We start from the raw sequence: 17,392 nt of genomic DNA on the forward strand, positions 1-17,392 counted from the left end.
AATACTTTGAGTGGCAGGCTTAGCTAGATCTCACTCGCCTGGGATCAGCAGGGCGGTGAATTACCTGGCACAGGAGACATGTGCTTCCCCTGGCAGTGAGAATATGGATGACTTGGGGGAGTGAGTGGGAGGGCAGGAGGAGGCCTATTTCCAGAACCTGCAGTGTGGGAATGCTGGAGCTAGAATGTGCAAATGGCTGAACACAGGCAGGCTAATTGTCAGTGCACAGCTTTGCCAGCTCAGGTGCAACACAACCCAAGCTGTAAATATGAGTAATTAAAATGCCATTTCCATGCGCAAGCCAGTAGCCGTCTGCCAGAGCTGAGCCTGTGTAGAATAGAGCCACGTATGACATTTCTCCACACTCTGCCCTGAGGAGCGGAGCCCTTGATCTTCCTCTCACACCCTCTGTCCCATCAGCATTGCTCTGCTTAGTGTTATTGTGGGTCTGCAGAGCCACAATGCAGGACACAATCTGGGCCCTGTTTGCGCCAGAGCACCACACTGTACAAATTCAGTCTTCAGCAGCATTACAACTTGAAGGCAAACTCAGCTGTCAGGATTCAATGTCCTGGAGGTAAACTGGCAGGAGGGGATACGATAAGGAGGCTCCAACAGCTCCGTAAAACAAAGCCCACCCCTCCACAAGGGACAGCTCACGCAGGCTAAACAGACCTTTCTGTCTCCAGTTTCTACACCCTCTCCCGTGGTCTTCTGACCAGCTCTAGTGGTTTAGATTGGATCTCAACCACCCGCAGTTCCCTATAAACTCTTGCTGGTTTCTTCGGCTGTCCGATTCCCGAGCATCTTCTCATGGCAGAAGCTGTGTAGCCAACAGGGGAGTTGCCATGAGAGGGTCTTTGCACGCTTTGCATTCTGCTACAGCTGGACTGGAATCATACACGACAGACTCACTCCTAGCTGTGCTCTGCTTGCTCATGTCTCGTTTCCAAACTGCTCAGCCCCCAAAGCCTGCCTGGCTGTGCGTATCTAGAGTAGCTAGTCCTGCCCTGTGCTTGTGACATGTCAGATGACCGATACCCCTCTGCAGGCTAGCTCCAGTGAGCAAACAAATCCAACTTATGCCAGGTCTCTTTGGAGTGGGGTCAGAGTAACTTAGCTGCTGAAGTGTCTAGAAATGATCTTGTGATGTGAACTGGAGCTGTGGCTGACATGCCAAAGCCAAGCAAGGGCACTCACCGGTTCGGTCAAGCTGCTTTCTTTCTCCAGGAACTGCACAACACAGTACGCCAACTGCAAGGAAAACACAGCTCATTTGGAACTCCTCTCTTGGCTAAGCAGACGGCAAGCAGCACTTACCACGGCCCTTGGCTGCATGCCAGGTCAGACCTGCTCCAGCGTGTGTGCCTGGCAACCTGCAGCAGCTCAAAGTGACTGATAGCGAATGGGGAGCTTGTCTCTGTTGGGCCAAGCAGAAGAACTCTGGGCTTTGGGAGCCAGAAGCTCGGAGTTCTGTCCCTCATGTTGCACCAGGTGTAGTTTGTGGCCATATGTTCACAAGCAGCAGGCAGCACACTCACAGATCTGTGGCTACAGACAGGTAGATGAATAGATTCTAAGGCTGGAAGGGACCACTGTGAACATTCAGTCTGACCTCCTGTATAACCCAGGCCACAGGACTTCGCAGAATTAATTCCTGGGTGAACTCGAGCAGGTTTCTTAGAAAAACATCCCATCTCCATTTAAAAACTGCCAGTGACAAATTGAGCAACTGAAAAGCCCTCCCCTCTCAAAAATATGGTCAAGGAAGCAAGAGAGCTTCACCATTCAAATCTGGGCTTTTGTCCCATATTCTCCCTAGATCGGCAAGGACCTTGCCTCCATATCTGTCTAAGTACACAGCACACACACACACACAGGGGCTGGGGAATGGAACTCAGGGCCTTCAACTCTCTGAATACAAGGGTAGCAGCGAGTAGCAGATATTTAAGGATAAGGCCCAGATAGTTAAAGGTATTTAGGCATTCCTGCACTCAGTGTTGCAATGCCTGACTGATTTAGGAACCTAAATCTAAAGTGATTTAGGCACCCAGGAGTCAAAATCCCATTGATGGTCGATAGGATTTAGGCTGCTAAATCAGTCAGGCATTGCAATGCTGAGCGCAGCAAGGCCTAAATACCCGTAAAAAAATTATCCATGAGCTTCCAACCGTTGAGGATGAGTAGGGCTGACGTTCAAGCCAGCAGAGGACACTGCCCAGGAGCAAGAGGCAGCAAGTTAACAGACACAGGTGAAAGAGGCCAGGGCCGGACAGCTCAAAGCACATGCTGGGGGGTGAGAGGAACAGTCAGGCGTCAGAGGGGGTGAACATACAGAGGCCAGAACCCCCGCTGCCAGGTTTTGATAAGCGAAGCCTGGTGGTGGTTGTAAATAAGCCGGAGTGTTTGACCTATCCAGTAACTGACAGGGCCTCTCACCTGTGGGTGGTAGACACTCAGCGATTTCACCTTGTGCAAAGGTAGCAAGACCCGGATGAGGAACATCTTGTGCTCTTCCTTCAGAGGCAAAGCGAACCCATTGATTATACTGAGTAGGAGAAGGGAAGAGAGACATGACAGGGTCAGGTACTACTGAATATGTACCAGAGCAACCACAGCATAAAACCAGCCCCAGCCCTATCACTCCACATTAACATCTCCAGGAAGCACCTGGCTTCAGGGCTGCAGTCACTAGGGCCCCAGCCTCAGGGGACCCTGAAAATGTGTCCTGAAAAGCACATTCCCTCCAGTGAAGGCCAATCACATGCAGAGTGGGAAATCCCACACCACAGCGTGAGCTGGGCCTTTAAGAGGGTTGGGGCTCAGCTGCCCCCATGCCCCCAGGGGACTGGACTCGATGACCTCTCGAGGTCCCTTCCAGTCCTATAATCTATGATTCTATGCCACACTTAGCTCCAGGAGATGAGTTCTGCAGTAATGTGTCAAGGATCACATGATTAAGCCAGGCCGGCTGGGGAGCCGAACCGAGATGGACTCTGGGGTGAGCACCCTGGCAGTAGTGCTCTACAGAAGAGCAGGAGGACTGGAGTGTTGGAAGAGGCCCTGGGAAGGAGACGCAGGAGCGTGGTTGAGGCTATGGGGCAGAAAGCCCAGCTGTTCCGAGTTCCCTGGGCTGGGATTCCACCTAGGCGGGCAGGTCTGGGTCCCTCCTGCGCTGCCACTTGACGTGATGTTTCAGTGACCTCTAAACAGAAGGGATATGGAGAGACTGGGCAGAGCCCGGCAGAAGAGTGGCTGGAGATGGAAGGGCTGTGCCCAGACTGGAGAGGGGCACTCTTTACCTGTGCCTGTGTTTGGACCCGGATACCCGGGAAGGAGCAGACTTGTGTAAATTAGCTGGAGGGCTGAGTCAGCTCCGCAACCCAACTGTGCTGGAAGGCTGAGAGAACCAACATGTGTGAGGGGAAACTGAGGCAGCACATGGGCCTGAAGGCAGATTGGGTAAGTCCCTGCTACACCACACAATACACTAGGTGAGGTCCCACCCTGCTCAGCAGCCCTGGAGCTCCTAGCAGTGGCAGAAGAAACACAGAAAGGGAGAAATGCCCTTACCTGCCCAAGATCTCCAGCAGCTCTGCAATCCCATTGTGATGCTCTGTTTCATAGATAAACCTGAGAAGAAGGGAGGGGGATGGGAGACGAGAGGAGTCATTGCCAAGCACAGGACACAGCTCCCCCAAAGAGATGACAGGATTCAGGAAGAGGACAGGATTGTCCACGCTACACAAGAGTGGGTAAGGGATCAGCCCAGGCTCCCAGATCAGCAGTGGGCTGCTTTGGGGCATGGCTGGGGGAAGAAAGCTCTACCATTTCCCACGTCAGTCAGAGGCATTCCGCACGACTGAATCCTCACTACCCTTGTAGCACAGGCAAATACTATCCCCATGTCCAGAGACACAGCCTAACTCGCCCAGTCACTGGCGGGGCCGGGAACAGACGGACTGCTCCGGCTTTGCTTCCCCCAGGTCCTCCAACCCCGTTCCCAGCATCGCTGGGCCTGGCAGAACAGCTCACCTGTAAAAGATGTTGTTGATCTGCCGCCTCACGTACGCTCGCAGGCCCAGGAACTTCCCGTAAATCCGGTGTAAGATGGTCTTCAGGAAGTCCCGCTCTCTGGGATCTTCACTGTCGAACAAATCCAGCAGCTGTGGAAAGAGGGATTCAGTTAGTCCTGAGGCGCTCTCCCCTGGACAGGGGCGGCCGACCGCACAGGGGAAAGCGTCTGCTCATCAGTGTAAGTAGGTTCCAGTTTGGAGCGCACCCCTCTGCACGCAGTGCACGCTGGTGCCTCCCCGCGGTCAGCCACGTCTAGTGTCGCTAGCAGTTGCTCAGACTCCTGTAGAAGAGCTAAGGCTGGGCCAGGGCCGGCTCCTGAGTTTGCCTCTCCTCACGCAGCCCAGCTCTAGGGCGGGGGAAACCCTTGCTGCTCTCCCAGTCCCTCAGGGACCGGCTCTTTGGAAGCAGCTTCTAGAGTGAGTTTCAATGGCAGCAACCCATGCAGGTTCCCCTAGCACTGAGCATCCCCAAGAACTCCTCCACTGAGGGCATGGGGGAAGGTGGAGCTGCCCAAACACTGCATAAGAACGTAAGAGCGGCAAGACGGGGTCAGACCAACGGTCCATCTAGCCCAGTATCCTGTCTTCCAACAGTGGCCAATGCCAGGTGCCCCAGAGGGAATGAAGAAAACAGGTTATCATCAAGTGATCCATTTCCTGTCGCTCATTCCCAGCTACTGGCAAACAGAGGCTAGGGACACCATCCCTGCCCACCCTGGCTAATAGCTATTGATGGACCTATCCTCCATGAACTTATCTAGTTCTTTTTTGGACCCTGTTATAATCTTGGCTTTCATAATATCCTCTGGCAAAGAGTTCCACAGGTTAACTGTGTGTTGTGTGAAGAAATACTTCCTTTTTGTTGTTGTTGTTTTAAACCTGCTGCCTATTAATTTCATTTGGTGACCCCTAGTTCTTGTGTTATGAGAAGGAATAAATAACACTTATTTAGTTTCTCCACACCAGTCATGATTTTATAGACCTGTATCATATCTCCCCTTAGTAGTTTCTTTTCCAAGCTGAAAAGTCCCAGTCTTGTTAATCTCTCCTCATATGAAAGCTGTTCCATACCCCTAATCATTTTTGTTGCCCTTCTCTGAACTAAGCCTACTACCCATCTCCTCTGAGGAGGCCCTGGGGGCCGCTTGAGCAGCGATACGCAGCATGTCTGCTAAACACCCCTTCACGAGAGCATAGGGAGGGGGAAGCTAGAACTACTTACTGACAATACAAACTTCTGGTCAATGTATTTCTTGGCTATATTTGGCTGAAAGTCGGGCGACTCCAGGAACCGCAGGAAGAATTCATACACCAGCTGAGGAGAGCAAGAGGGGGCTTTTTAAAAAAAGAAAAGCTTTACTTAATTCTTCATGCTTTACACACGTCAACGATGTTCCTTTTCCCATCCGATCAGTAAAAGGCTAAAGATTTTGAATGGTGGCTTGTTACAGCAGGCGTCACCAGCGCTAATGTGCCAGGAAACAATTAACAGTTGAATGTTCTAACAGTGGAGAAGAGTTTTGTTAGCATCTGACGCCTGAGCCCCACCCCCTTTACCAACACAACACACATCCCTAGGTATGCTGCACCAATGGGTAATTACCCCACATGGTTATAGAATTGTCTCTCGTTTCCACTGTGAGTATTTCTCACTTCAACTTCCAGCCACTGGCTCCTCTGTCTGCTTTGTCTGCTAGATCAAACAGCCCTCTGCTAACAGATACCATCACTGTGCGTAGGTACTTGCAGAACCTGATCTGATCAAGTTCTCTTAACCTTCTCTCCGAGCTCTGTTGCTAGATTGATTTTTTTTTTTATTGCTGTTTCCACCACATCCCCTTTTCCTCAGAATACTACTCAGTTTTCAATACGTATCCATGTCCATGCCTGAGGAACAGTGGCTCTGGGGGCATCTAGAAGAGAGTCCGTGAGCACCTCCCAGTTTGTGCTCTCATGTCTCTGCTGAAATGTTTGCTCCCCATCAGTTTTGCTTATAATTATGTTTGCCGGCTAAAGTGTTAAGTAAACTGGGTCTGGGTGTCCAAGCACGGCTCTTATGGGGACCAAATAGGCCCCACCCACTGAGGAGGCTTGAGGCTCCTGGCCAGCAGGCTTGGGAGGGGGCGGGGGGGGGGGCGGGGAGAGAGGAAGAAGCAGCAGCACTGGTTCCTCTTGTGGGAGCTGCCTCTCACCCTCCTGGGCCACAGGGAGGGGAGCAGAGGCTTGGGGCTTCTGAGAGAGAGAAAAAAATGAAGGGGGGATTCCCAAAGGTCCTAACTTCAAAAATGCAAGACCCCCTAAGCTCCTTAGAATAGCCGTTCGTTCCCAGCCCGCACCAACATCCCTGGGGCTAAGCTGCAGAATCCAAGGCCTCATTTCCTGTGCTGACCCCCAAGGAAAGGGAGGGTAAAAGTATCCACAGGGGGAGGATATTTGAAATCTGTTCTTGGAAAGCTCAGTACCTTCCCTCTCGCTCCTACCTCTTGGCATTCATCACCTGGCCAGGCGGCCCCTTGCAATCCATTCACCCACCATGACCTGGAAATGAGGCTGGCAGACTCTCTCTCACCTGGAGGTGTGGCCAGGCAGCTTCTAGTGTGGGTTCATCCTCCTCGGGGTCAAACTCTGCTCCGGTTGGATTGGACGAGGGGGGGAGGGTCCGGAAGAGGTTCACTGAAAACTGAAGTGAGAAGGCAGATGAGTGACCTTTCCACACCTTCCCTTTGGCCCACGGACACTGACATTCTCGCAGTGCCCAGAGCTGATGCTCTTTATAACTGTTCCCAAACACCTCTCGCTCTGGAGGCCAAAGGGTTACAGCCGCCATGCTGACGTCAAACACCTCCATTGCTATCTGTGCTGCGGACAAACGCCTTTGACAGTTCTATACCCCGCCTATTCCCCCACCCTCCACCCACACACACCAGTCATTCTCTGGATGGCTAATAAGGGTCCAAAGATGTCATGGTCATGTTCCTCCTGAGCAAGTTATTCTTCCTCTCTCCAGCTGCCCCCATTTATGCCTCTCACTACGTCCAATTTCTAGGCATGCAGACAGAAGCCTCTTCCAGTCCTGAGTGCCCTGGCACCTGCTGGGGGGCGATCAAAGAAAACCGGCCATAGTCCTGCTAGTCCTACCATGATGACAGCTTCAGGGTAGATGGCCTCGGTGACGACATCCCGGTTATGCGTGATGTACTCCACCATCTCATTGAGACCAGCTCGCTTCACCTCCTTGAACTTCAAGTCACTGAGTGGGTCGGAGATGAAGTCGAAGAGAACACAGCATTGTCGCAGCTTCTGTATGAAGAGCTCTTCTCGTTCATGAGCGGGAGCATCTGGCAGGGACAGCAAAGCATGTTTCACCTCTGTGCTAACAACTCCCAGGCAGAACATCTATCTACGGTACTTACACAGCCTCCACTGCTGTAGTACCAAGAGCCTCAGTATGTACTGTATTTATCCTCACGGGAGGCAGGGAAGTGCTGTTATCCCCATTATACAGATGGGGAACTGAGGCAGACAGACAGACTAAGGCTTGGTCTACACTGGAAAGTGTTACCAGTTATACAGATCTACACACACACACACACACACACACACACCTTCCCAAGCAACGTAATTTAAACTGAAAAGAGGCTCTCTTACACTGGAATGAGAGTGTCCACATGCGGGCTCTCATCTACCACAGTCTGTGTAGCTTTCACCTCCTCTTAGGATATGCCTATACGGCTATCAAGGGGCATGACTGCAACTCATGTAGACACACCGAGCTAGCTTTAAATCTAGCTAGCTGCGGGACTGCCACGGGCTATCCCCATGACTAATTACCAGGGTTCTGGCAGGCTTGGCCAGCCTAGGCCGAAGCACGTACTGCCACGACTTCGCTGCTCCGGTCCCCGAGCTAGCTAGATTAAAGCCTGCTCAGTATGTCCACTCGAGCCACAATCACCTCCTGGGATTGCAACATAGACAGGGCCCGTGATAGTGCCATGTCACGGGGTGAACTGAACTCCCCTCTTACCTGCATCTGTGTTCTTCTCAGAACATATGACAAGCGGCTGCGAGCGAGGCAGCAAGCAGGAAATAGAAGGCAGGTCCCTGCTCCCCAATAAACAGGGAGATCTGGAGAGTACAACAGCCCGCGGCAGGGTGAGGGGTGCGCAAGAGATAGTCACTGTGGTCTGGGTGGGATCTACACTGGGGTTCCCAGTTGAGAGGGAGTTGAGAAAGCAGGTGAGCCAGGCTGGGAAGCAGCTCTGGAGGAACAACCAAGTAGAATGTGGAGGCTGGAGTGAATGGCCCCTTTGCTGCACAGGGGCCCAGGTCTGGAGCCCAGGGTAGAGGTGGAACCTAGACTCTCCTACTCCTTAGCTGCATCACCTTTGGAGGGGGAATGTAGATAAGCCCCACAGTCACGGGGAGGAGCTCTGTAAACCCCTAGTAGCAAGGGGAAGTGCTCTAAACTCCTGGGAGAAGCCTGAGGGCACACACTGATGCTAAAGAGAGGGCTGTGGCTGGACCTGCTGGAGCCCCTATCCGTCTGGCAGAACACTCACGGGGTTCCTTCTGCTTCCTCTGAACGGGGAGGGCTCATACTGTGGTTGCAGGGCTCAGCTACTGCCTATCACACCGACCACTATTGTCTCATTGTTTGCTTGTACTTCCCATCTGTCTATGCCCATTTGTCGTCTCTGGTCCTGGGGCAGGGACTGTCTTTTTGTTCTGTGTTTGTGCAGCGCCTAGCACAGGGAGGGGCCTATGGGAATAGAAACAACAAGCTACCCTATCACCAGAGGGGGACGGGGGCAGCATAAGGACACTGTGACCCAGCTGCAGCCAGACAGCAATGGGCAAGGAACCCTGGATCCTCGGTTGTAGCTCCGCACTGGAAGCTCTCCGCCCCCAATGGCTGAGGAAGTGGCAGCTGCTTTCACTATGGCTCTGCGGGCATCAAGGCTAGCATGACTATTGCTGGGCTGTCTCCAAAGTGACCGCGGAACTGCGGCTGTTCTGCCTCGAGAAGGTTTCCAGCGAGCCAGGCGGACCTGAGACTTAGACCTGCGCACCCCCAAACCTGCCATGTCCTTACCTTTGAGGGCAGGGAGCTTTTGCAGTTCCCTGTTTTTGGTCAGGTTGAAGCGGGAGGAGCTGTGCCGTCGCTCCTTCTTTACAATCTGGGGTCCTCCGGAGTACTTGATCTTATTCAGCTGCGTTGGCGGGGGGGTGCTGTTACTGGGGCGCTTATTCGAAGTCGGTGGTGGCGGCTGCTGCTGCTGCTGGACCTGACGGGGGAGATCAAGAAGAGAATAGGACATATCCCAGAGCCCCAGATCTCACGCTTGCAACCCGATCCACAAGCATGTGGTGGGCTATAGTTTCACAGGTTGTTTACCAAGACGAGACACTGTCAGCCTCTTCTTGAACTGAAGAGCAACTAGCAGCTCGAATTATGGGGAAAACACAGGGGGGCCTAGACAGTAACTCGGAGCAGGGTCCAGCAATCATGCCACGTATACATGGCAACGACAGCAAGTGTGTGTCCATCTGCGTTGAATGTCCCTCTTGCTATCGGCCGCTGGGAGCATTCAGTCGCTAATTCTAATCTTGGCGTGCTGCTTTTCCCCCTAACATTTCCATGTCTAATTTTAAAGTGGAGCATGTCCTACTTTTCCAATGAATCTAGTCTGAATTCATTCAGAAAATAAAGCGTTAAAGCTGCCCCATGCTGAACTGCAGGCAGAGCTACAGTCAGTGATTCATTTCGGCAGTCTTCACGATCTGGAGGATGCCCCTTTCTGACATTCCTTTGTACACTTCCAGCAGTAAAATCCAAGCTAGCAGTGTCAATTGCAGGGGGAGGAGGAGCCAGAAACCAAATCATGCTACCCCCGCATTTTATCAGACCTGACTTGTCATTAATAGCTAACTTTCTTCTGTCTCCTCTCCCTGCTTCCATAAACTTCTGTAACTCATCCCCCCACCATCCAGCAGGGGGTGGGTTATTTCCGTTCTGAAGCGTCCACATTTTTTAGGTCACAAAACAAACGTCGATGAGTGCAATGGGTTTCCCACCCTGATGCACACTCCGGCCCAGATTTTCCAAGAGCCAGTGCCCAACCCCTACCATTGAAGCACCTAAGGGAAGGGACCAGTTTTTCCAAAGAGCTCAGAACCCAGGAGCTCTCAATGGGACTCTGGCCACTTCATTTAAGAGCTTTTCTTTTTGGCCAATCTGCCCCACTGTGGTCCAGATTCTGCCCTCATTTACCCTCACCTGACCTGGAATGTGTTTCCCCCATTTTCCTGTTCCTGAGCCCAATCCTGAAAACTCTTCCTCACAGGAGTATTGCCACTGACTGCAGGGAGGGGACTACTTGTGTCAGCATCAGGCCCTCTGTATGCCTCTGATTTCACTCCCACCCTAACCTCAGGTTCTTATGCTGATGCCCTAACTGCATAAAAGCAACCCGTCTGGCAGCCCCTACAGCTGTTTGTGGGGTGCTTTCCCTCATTGCCTTGCTCCCAACACTGGGCTCGCCACCCCACACCCTCCCAGACTGACCCCAGCCCAGGCAAGCCAGGAGGAGGGAGGGCACAGACAGGGATTGGACCCCTGCAGGATCACAGGGCTCCACTCGAGGGGGGCCAAACAATTCCACCCCAGGGAGAGGAGGGGGCGTCAGGGTGGGTGCTCTGCATGGGGAGCGGGGGGAGGTCAGGTGGTCAGGGCTAGAAGGGGGCGGGGTGGGTGCTCTGCCCGGACAGCGGGGGGAGGTTGGGGTGTCAGGGCTAGAAGGGGCAGGGTGAGGTCGGGGTGTCAGGGCTAGAAGGGGGAAGGGTAGGTGCCCTGCATGGGGAGCGATGGGACCAGCCGGGTCCAGGCTGGGAAGAGGGGTCCTGGCCATTCGTGTCTCTCTCCCCAATTGCTGCTGCTCTCAAGTCTCAGCCCATTCACAGCAGTTCCTACTTTCTCCCTGGCCCAATCCCAGGCACTGCAGTGGCCACTCCAGCTCCTCTGCGTCCCACTCCCACCTCCACCCACAACAGCCACTCAGCCCTGCCCAGCCTGAGTCACCGGCCTGGCTCCGGTGGGAGAGGCACAGGGTGTGACGTGTGGTAAATGGGAGACGGCTGTGTGGCTGTGCCACTGAGCACTTTACTGGGAACACCTGTGAGAGGGTGGCCAAAACACCTCCCAGCCACCTGTGCCTTTGAATAAGAAACAAGTAAGGTGGCCCCTAAACATTGCAAAGCCAGACCAGGCCCCCCGTAATTCGAGCACTGAGCTTTCTCTGTTGCCCCTGCTCCTGAGCACATCCTACAAACCCCTGCGTCCCTCCCATCCAGTCTGTTGTACTTACAGCACCCGTGCAAAGTAAAACTCACTCGCTGGGTGTGTCCAGACATGCCACGGGATAGCAGTCTCTGCTGCAGCGCTCGCAGCCTAGGTTTATGTCGCTTGTATCTTGTCAGAGAGGGGGAACGAGAACTTCACCCAGCCATTGCCAGAGTCCTGTGTGCATGACAGCACAGGGAACTCCTGAGAACCATGAGATGGTAGCTGGGGAGACTGTGTCAAGGGACTTGGAGAAGGAGCCCCAAAGGTGGCACAGAGCGTCCTGGATACCAAGGCGAATGCTCCAGAGACAGAAAGGGATGGATACTGGGTCAGTCTAAAACCCGCTTTGCTCTGCTCCTTTGTTGCGAGAGCGAAGTAACTGCCCCCCACCGCCCTCCAGCAGCCATTCCTCCATGCTGTGCGGTCACTGCCTACTCAGCCTCCCTTCCATCGCTCTGCCCGACCCTGCCTCATCTCAGACACTGCTCTCTTCCGCAGCCTCGCTCGTTGTGCCTTCTTCCACGGACGGCCTTGCAGCTGAGAGTCTTCCTCTGTGCAAGCCAGCTGTACTCCCCTCTCCATCTTCCGCCCCCTATTCCTCCAGGGCCTGCTGGAAGCACCTAGGGACATAACTGCAGGAACTGGGGGTGCTGCCGCACCCCCTGGCTAGCAGCGGTTTCCATCATACCCAGGGTTGACAGTTTGGTTCAATGGCTCTCGGCACCCTCACTATACACATTGTTCCAGCTCCCCGCTTAGGGAGGCCCTAGGTCATCGTATTTACCTAGCACTCCATCACATGCAATAGCACCAGAGGATGCACCAGAATGAGGAGCTGCTATGCGAGCCTCAGCCCGTCACTCCTCCACCCCACCAAACAGCCATCACACCACTTCTGACTCTCCTGTGAGTCCCTTTCCCCCGAGACCCCAGTAAGCCACCTCCTCCCTGATGCCCAGAGGTGCTGCCCAGTACGGGGACTCAAGGGCAGAGAGTGTGAGGCAGGCCAGGCTGGATGTGGGGCACCCCACCATTAACCTCTTTCCACACTGAAGTTAAAGTCTGCGTGCGTGGGAGCAAGGGATGGAAAATACGGGATTCCTGAAATCGACACAGAACAGGAAACCAGGCTTTGGAACTCCACCCTGGGACAGCTACGCAATGAGCACAGGCCTGCTGTGACTTGCCACTGGACTCTCGTACATTGAGGGCTGTCTGGCGATGCCCGGAGCAGAGCATGCAGATGTCCATGCAGAGAAAGGCTCAGCTCAGAAACGGCATGGCAAGGCTTTTTCGGACTTGTTTCTTTGGTGGATTAATGTCAAAAGACCTTTCAAGAGTGAGTTTTAGAGGGGTGCACTTGGCACTGGGAGGGATAGCCTGGAAGAAAGAGCGAGGATACCCCATTTCCACAGCTCAGCCAGGAGAAGGGAGGATACAAAGGGGGCAGGTACCCAAGACGTTGGCGGGGAGCAATGATGCAGGAGGAAATGAGAGCAGACGCAGGACTAGGTGGAGTTGTGCAGAACAGGGACCACGAGTTTGCATGGAAGGAGAAAGGAAACTGAGGGAGGTGGGGGATTGACGTGACCCGAGCAGTGGGACGTCAGTAATGTAGGTGGAAAGCAGGTGCAGTAACAGGAGTGGGAGATGACCAGAGCCCGAAGGCTCTTATAACCAGGCTGGAAAGGATGGGTTTTAGGAGAGATTCCTGAGTTAGGGCTGGCAACCTAGATACAGGGAGAGGAGAGGTGGGTGACGGAGGAAGTGCAGAGTGTTGGAGAAGGGACAAGGGGAACGAAGAAGAGCTAACAGCGGGACATCAAGGGAGATATTTTGGAGGCACTTGGATACAAGGCTGAACAAGGAAAATCTGAAAGTCATCGGGTCAAAGGCGGTAACTGACCTCCCTTCCCCTGCAGCAGATGAAGTCCTAGGAATAAGATGTAGGAGGAAGAGAGACGTGGCGGAGAAGTAGCCAAAAGGAGACCCTGAAAGAACAATTGCAGAGACAGGAACCAGCTGCACCCTCCAGAAGCTTGGAGCAAAGGGGAGGAGGGAGGTGAGGTGCAGGAGGGGGGGGGAGTACAGCTGGCTTGCACAGAGGTAAACAGGTCAAAGGAAGGTTTGGAGACCAGGGCACAGCTGACTGCTCAAGAAAACAAATCCTATGAGAGAGGGAGGAATGGGTGTGGGAGGCGGTGGGAGTAACAGAAGGGAAGGGTGCAGGGGATATGCCAGAGGATTAACGGTTAGAGAGCCCCTTGAAGATTGAGCCCGAGGGAGGGACGGATGCCAGGCGGGCACACAGCACAAGCTGGCTGGACTTCCTGACAATGCCAGCGTGTTGCAGGGCAGAGGTAAGCCAGCAGCGGAAAAGAGACGATCCACGCAAGGCGCAGGAGGTGATCAGCAAGGAAAGGCTGAGCCGTTTAGCAAGGAAGAGGGCACAGAACAGAGGTCTCGCCAAAGAGGCCTTCCCAGGCACTCAGTGGTGCAGGAGCGTCATAGCGGACACACGGGGTGAGTGGGCAGGGAAAGAATTACTGAGCAGGATGCTCATTTGGGCCAGTGGCTGCTCACAAGACACCAGCACGTCCCCGTCGCTCCGACCTGCTAAATCACATTTCAAGTCAGCAGAAATGTTACTTTCCTACAGATTTCCACACAGGCCACTGCCGTAGCTGTCTCAGCGGCTGCTTGTTTGCCTGTGGGGGGGTGAGCTGGCCCACGTAATGAAGGTCGGAGATGAGGCACTAGCAAGAGGTGCTATGAAGCTATTGGGGATGTGATGCTATTCTAGTACGAGGCTATTCCTGAATATCGATCTCTCATTTGATGCCTTAGGCCACTGACTCCATTTGGCAGGATTCCCACTGGACACTTCCTAGAGTCCCAAAGTTCAGTTCTCCCCGTGACTATGCAGCCCTCGGAATAGCCTTAGCAACCGCCGGGTTTGTTCAAACACCGCTAAGGAACTTACAAAGAAGGGAGCTCTCCAAGCTAGTTCATGCCCTTCGCCCAGGGCAGAAGACAAGGCAGAGAGTCCACAGGACGGGCCAGCCTGAGGGAGAGACGTTACAGCCAGAAACAAGGAGGAACACAAACGGCTTTAAACCTGGAAACACTCTGCGGGAAGCAGGGCAGGAAACAATACAGTACTTTCAAAAGACGTCTGAAACTGACGGGCTCTCCCGTCTCCTGGTCCCCCCTTCTCACATGGAGAGGCGACAGGGAACTACCAGCTCAGAGAGCACGCTGCATACGAACAGGGTCTGGCTGCAGTCACTTCATTAGGAGTCTGGGAAGGGCCTTGCTGCTTTACTGCTCCTGCTTTTGAAGAGCCTTGAAGAGCTGCTGTAGAGGGAGGGAAGCGCTGCGGAAGGTTTCAACAGCTGGCGAGTCAAAAGAATAGCGAAGATTTGCTGGCTAGAGAAAAATCCAACAGAGACATCCTGAAACACACAGAACTCCTCTCTGCACAGGGAGGGGCTCTGGACACGCCCAGCTCAGGCTGGGGATGCGGGGTTGATAGTTATTCCTTCACACTGCTGTGCTCGGAAAGATTTTAGTGGAAACCAGCACCAGGCGGACTTCTTACTCTCATCACGCACTACCTGTGTAGGTTTGTTGTCCCACAGGTTTGCCAGCGGAGCCAGCCCATCGGGGTCCCCCACCCACTCCTGACTGGGCCAGGGGGGAAATGCAAACTCAGAAGACGATTCTGCATTTTCTTCTAAAGAGTTTCTAGCCTTGAAAATGCAGCAGACATAAATGGATCACTGATGCTGAAAGCTTGTCACTTAATGCACAGGGATGTCCACCTTAAAAACTCTTCTCTCCAGATCAACACTGCTCAGCCACTGGCTGGTCTCTGAGAAGAATGAGGCTGGGCACTCATCTCCTAGCCGGATAAGAGACTTAGATGCCTTCACGCTACACCAAGGCAAGGCAGCTCAGGGAGGCTGCTACGCTACACTATTCCCCTCTGAAGGCTGCTTTAAAAACCCAGCGTCAACGTTTGACTCTCAGTGAGTGTGGAAGCTATCTCCTCCCGGCACAGCCCCCTTGCTCAGGCCCAGGGGACATGCCAGCCACCACCAAAGCTAAATTCGGGTTCTCCACTCTCACTGCTCCTCTCACAGACCCTCCCTCCTCTCCTCCTCCTCCCTGGGAGGCCTTCATGTGTCCACAGATAAGCCCCAGGCCCTTGAACTACACTTCATCCTGGACTCCCAGAGCCTGCATGTCATTCTCCCAGCCACACCCTTGAGCTCACAGGCTCCCCTCTCCGTGCTCTCACATACTCCAGCCACTCCTATTTGTGGCTGAATGCTCTCTCCGCTGCCTCACCCCTTGGTATGCAATCCTGCCTCACAGTTTTCTCAAGCTCCTAAACTCACCAGGTTTTTCAGCCCAGATTTGCTGTCAGCCCCTTCTTTGCTGACTTTTCTTCTCCAGCCCCTGGAGCCGATACATACAAGTGTCTCTTCTACTGCCTTTAGCCAACTGCCTCTATTAAAATCCCCCTCCCACACCTGAAGCAACCCTAGTTCAATCCGCTGCAGACTTCCCAGCGTACTGCAGTGACAAGTCCCAGAGAAATGCCTATGAAGTGCATGAGACAGCACCTCAAAGAACAACACACGTCCCTGAGCCCCAGGAGTTGGGAATCTCATCCCTGCCTCTCCTGAGCTCCTTTCCATCCTGCCTCCCTCCCTCTTCCAGGCCATTAACTCTCTTCCACCCACCCACCCACCTCACCTGCCCCTCCCAGTCTCTCTCTGGCTAGAGATGAGTAACTCTCCTCCTCCGCATTCCCCCAGCTAATACTGAAATGATTTGCAGCAGCATCTCCTCCCCCAAGATCTACACTGACACCTTCTCCCATCATCATCCAGTCCCTAAAGGAAACCACTTCCCCAGAGGTCCCTTTCTCCCCAGATTTACTCCGGAGAGTCCTAGCACTGGTAACTTCTGTTTCGGAGCAAAGTAGGCACCTTAAAAGCCCTGTGCCTAGCTACTATGTGCTGCTGCCACTTGACTGTTGATACTTTCACCTTAGCTCAGTGACCTCTGGACAAGGTAGAAATGAATGTACATCTTATAGAACTAATCCTGCATCCTTTTGCTTTCCCTCATCACTGGCATTGCTGAATGTTTTGAAGGGCCGGCGGGTCTTTGCACTCGCATATGGATTTCAAGGTTTCCCTTCTCCAGTACAGATCCATGATTGGCTTGCATGGTATTTTTATTTGCTCGTCCACGACAGCGGAATTCACCACTTGCTTACAGCACAGGCGTCAAAATGCTGAAACTCAGGGCTTAGTGCAGGTTCCCAAGCCTGCTGCCCAGCCCCTCACCTGCCTCACCCTCCCGTAGGCCTGCCAGAATTCACAGGGGGAAGTCCCAATCTGCTGCACCTGTAAAGTCTGCCAGAGCATGGCTTCTCTGCGGAGAGCCTTAGCCTGTTGGGAAAATGCTTTGTTCTGGAAGCAGAATCTGAAACTCTGTTTGAGAGGCGAGTTTGGCTGAAAGACGCCTGCGGCTTCCTGTGATGTGGTGGGAGGGAACAGGGAGACGTGCTGGAGCAGGGTTGCCCTCTTGCTCTATACAGTGCTCATTTAAATGTCTATTGATCACTTCAAAACAGGAAAATTCCCCCCCCCTTCTCCCCCGGCCAAAAAAACCCCCAAAGGAAACAAAACTTCTCTTAAGAAATGCACCTGAGCAACCTCACCTCTCTCAAAGCAATCAGTGACAAACTATGAAATCCCCAGTTAGGGCAACATTCGAATCCAGTCCAACTTCAGCCCACATACCTTACCCCTCAAACACATTCACTGACCCAAGCTCCCCTCTGCCTTCCACAAAAAGGATGACACACAATGCACATCTCTTGTTCCATTCACCAACTAATCCATCCTCCAAGTATTCAAGTAGTAACAACATGTGAGGGACTGCTGACTTACAA

At 53.3% G+C, this 17,392-nt stretch overlaps 1 protein-coding gene across 3 annotated transcripts in view; it reads right to left on the minus strand.

Moving 5' to 3' along the window:
* The window catches only part of PPP2R5D (protein phosphatase 2 regulatory subunit B'delta), a 44,221-nt gene that overhangs the window by 22,006 nt on the left and 4,823 nt on the right, over positions 1 to 17,392 (minus strand). For all 3 annotated transcript variants that reach the window (XR_006175072.2, XM_005293509.5, XM_065589895.1), the window contains exons 3-10: positions 9,169 to 9,361; positions 7,215 to 7,414; positions 6,646 to 6,756; positions 5,299 to 5,391; positions 4,036 to 4,166; positions 3,574 to 3,633; positions 2,440 to 2,548; positions 1,201 to 1,254 (exon numbers count right to left, since the gene is read on the minus strand). Coding sequence is in view for 2 of the 3 variants with exons in the window: in XM_005293509.5 (XP_005293566.1) it covers positions 1,201 to 1,254; positions 2,440 to 2,548; positions 3,574 to 3,633; positions 4,036 to 4,166; positions 5,299 to 5,391; positions 6,646 to 6,756; positions 7,215 to 7,414; positions 9,169 to 9,361 (951 nt within the window). In the remaining variant the exon portion in view is untranslated. The remainder of the gene's footprint in view (positions 1 to 1,200; positions 1,255 to 2,439; positions 2,549 to 3,573; positions 3,634 to 4,035; positions 4,167 to 5,298; positions 5,392 to 6,645; positions 6,757 to 7,214; positions 7,415 to 9,168; positions 9,362 to 17,392) is intronic.

Source organism: Chrysemys picta, chromosome 3 (genome assembly GCF_011386835.1).
Source record: "Chrysemys picta bellii isolate R12L10 chromosome 3, ASM1138683v2, whole genome shotgun sequence".
Classification (NCBI taxonomy): domain Eukaryota; kingdom Metazoa; phylum Chordata; order Testudines; family Emydidae; genus Chrysemys; species Chrysemys picta.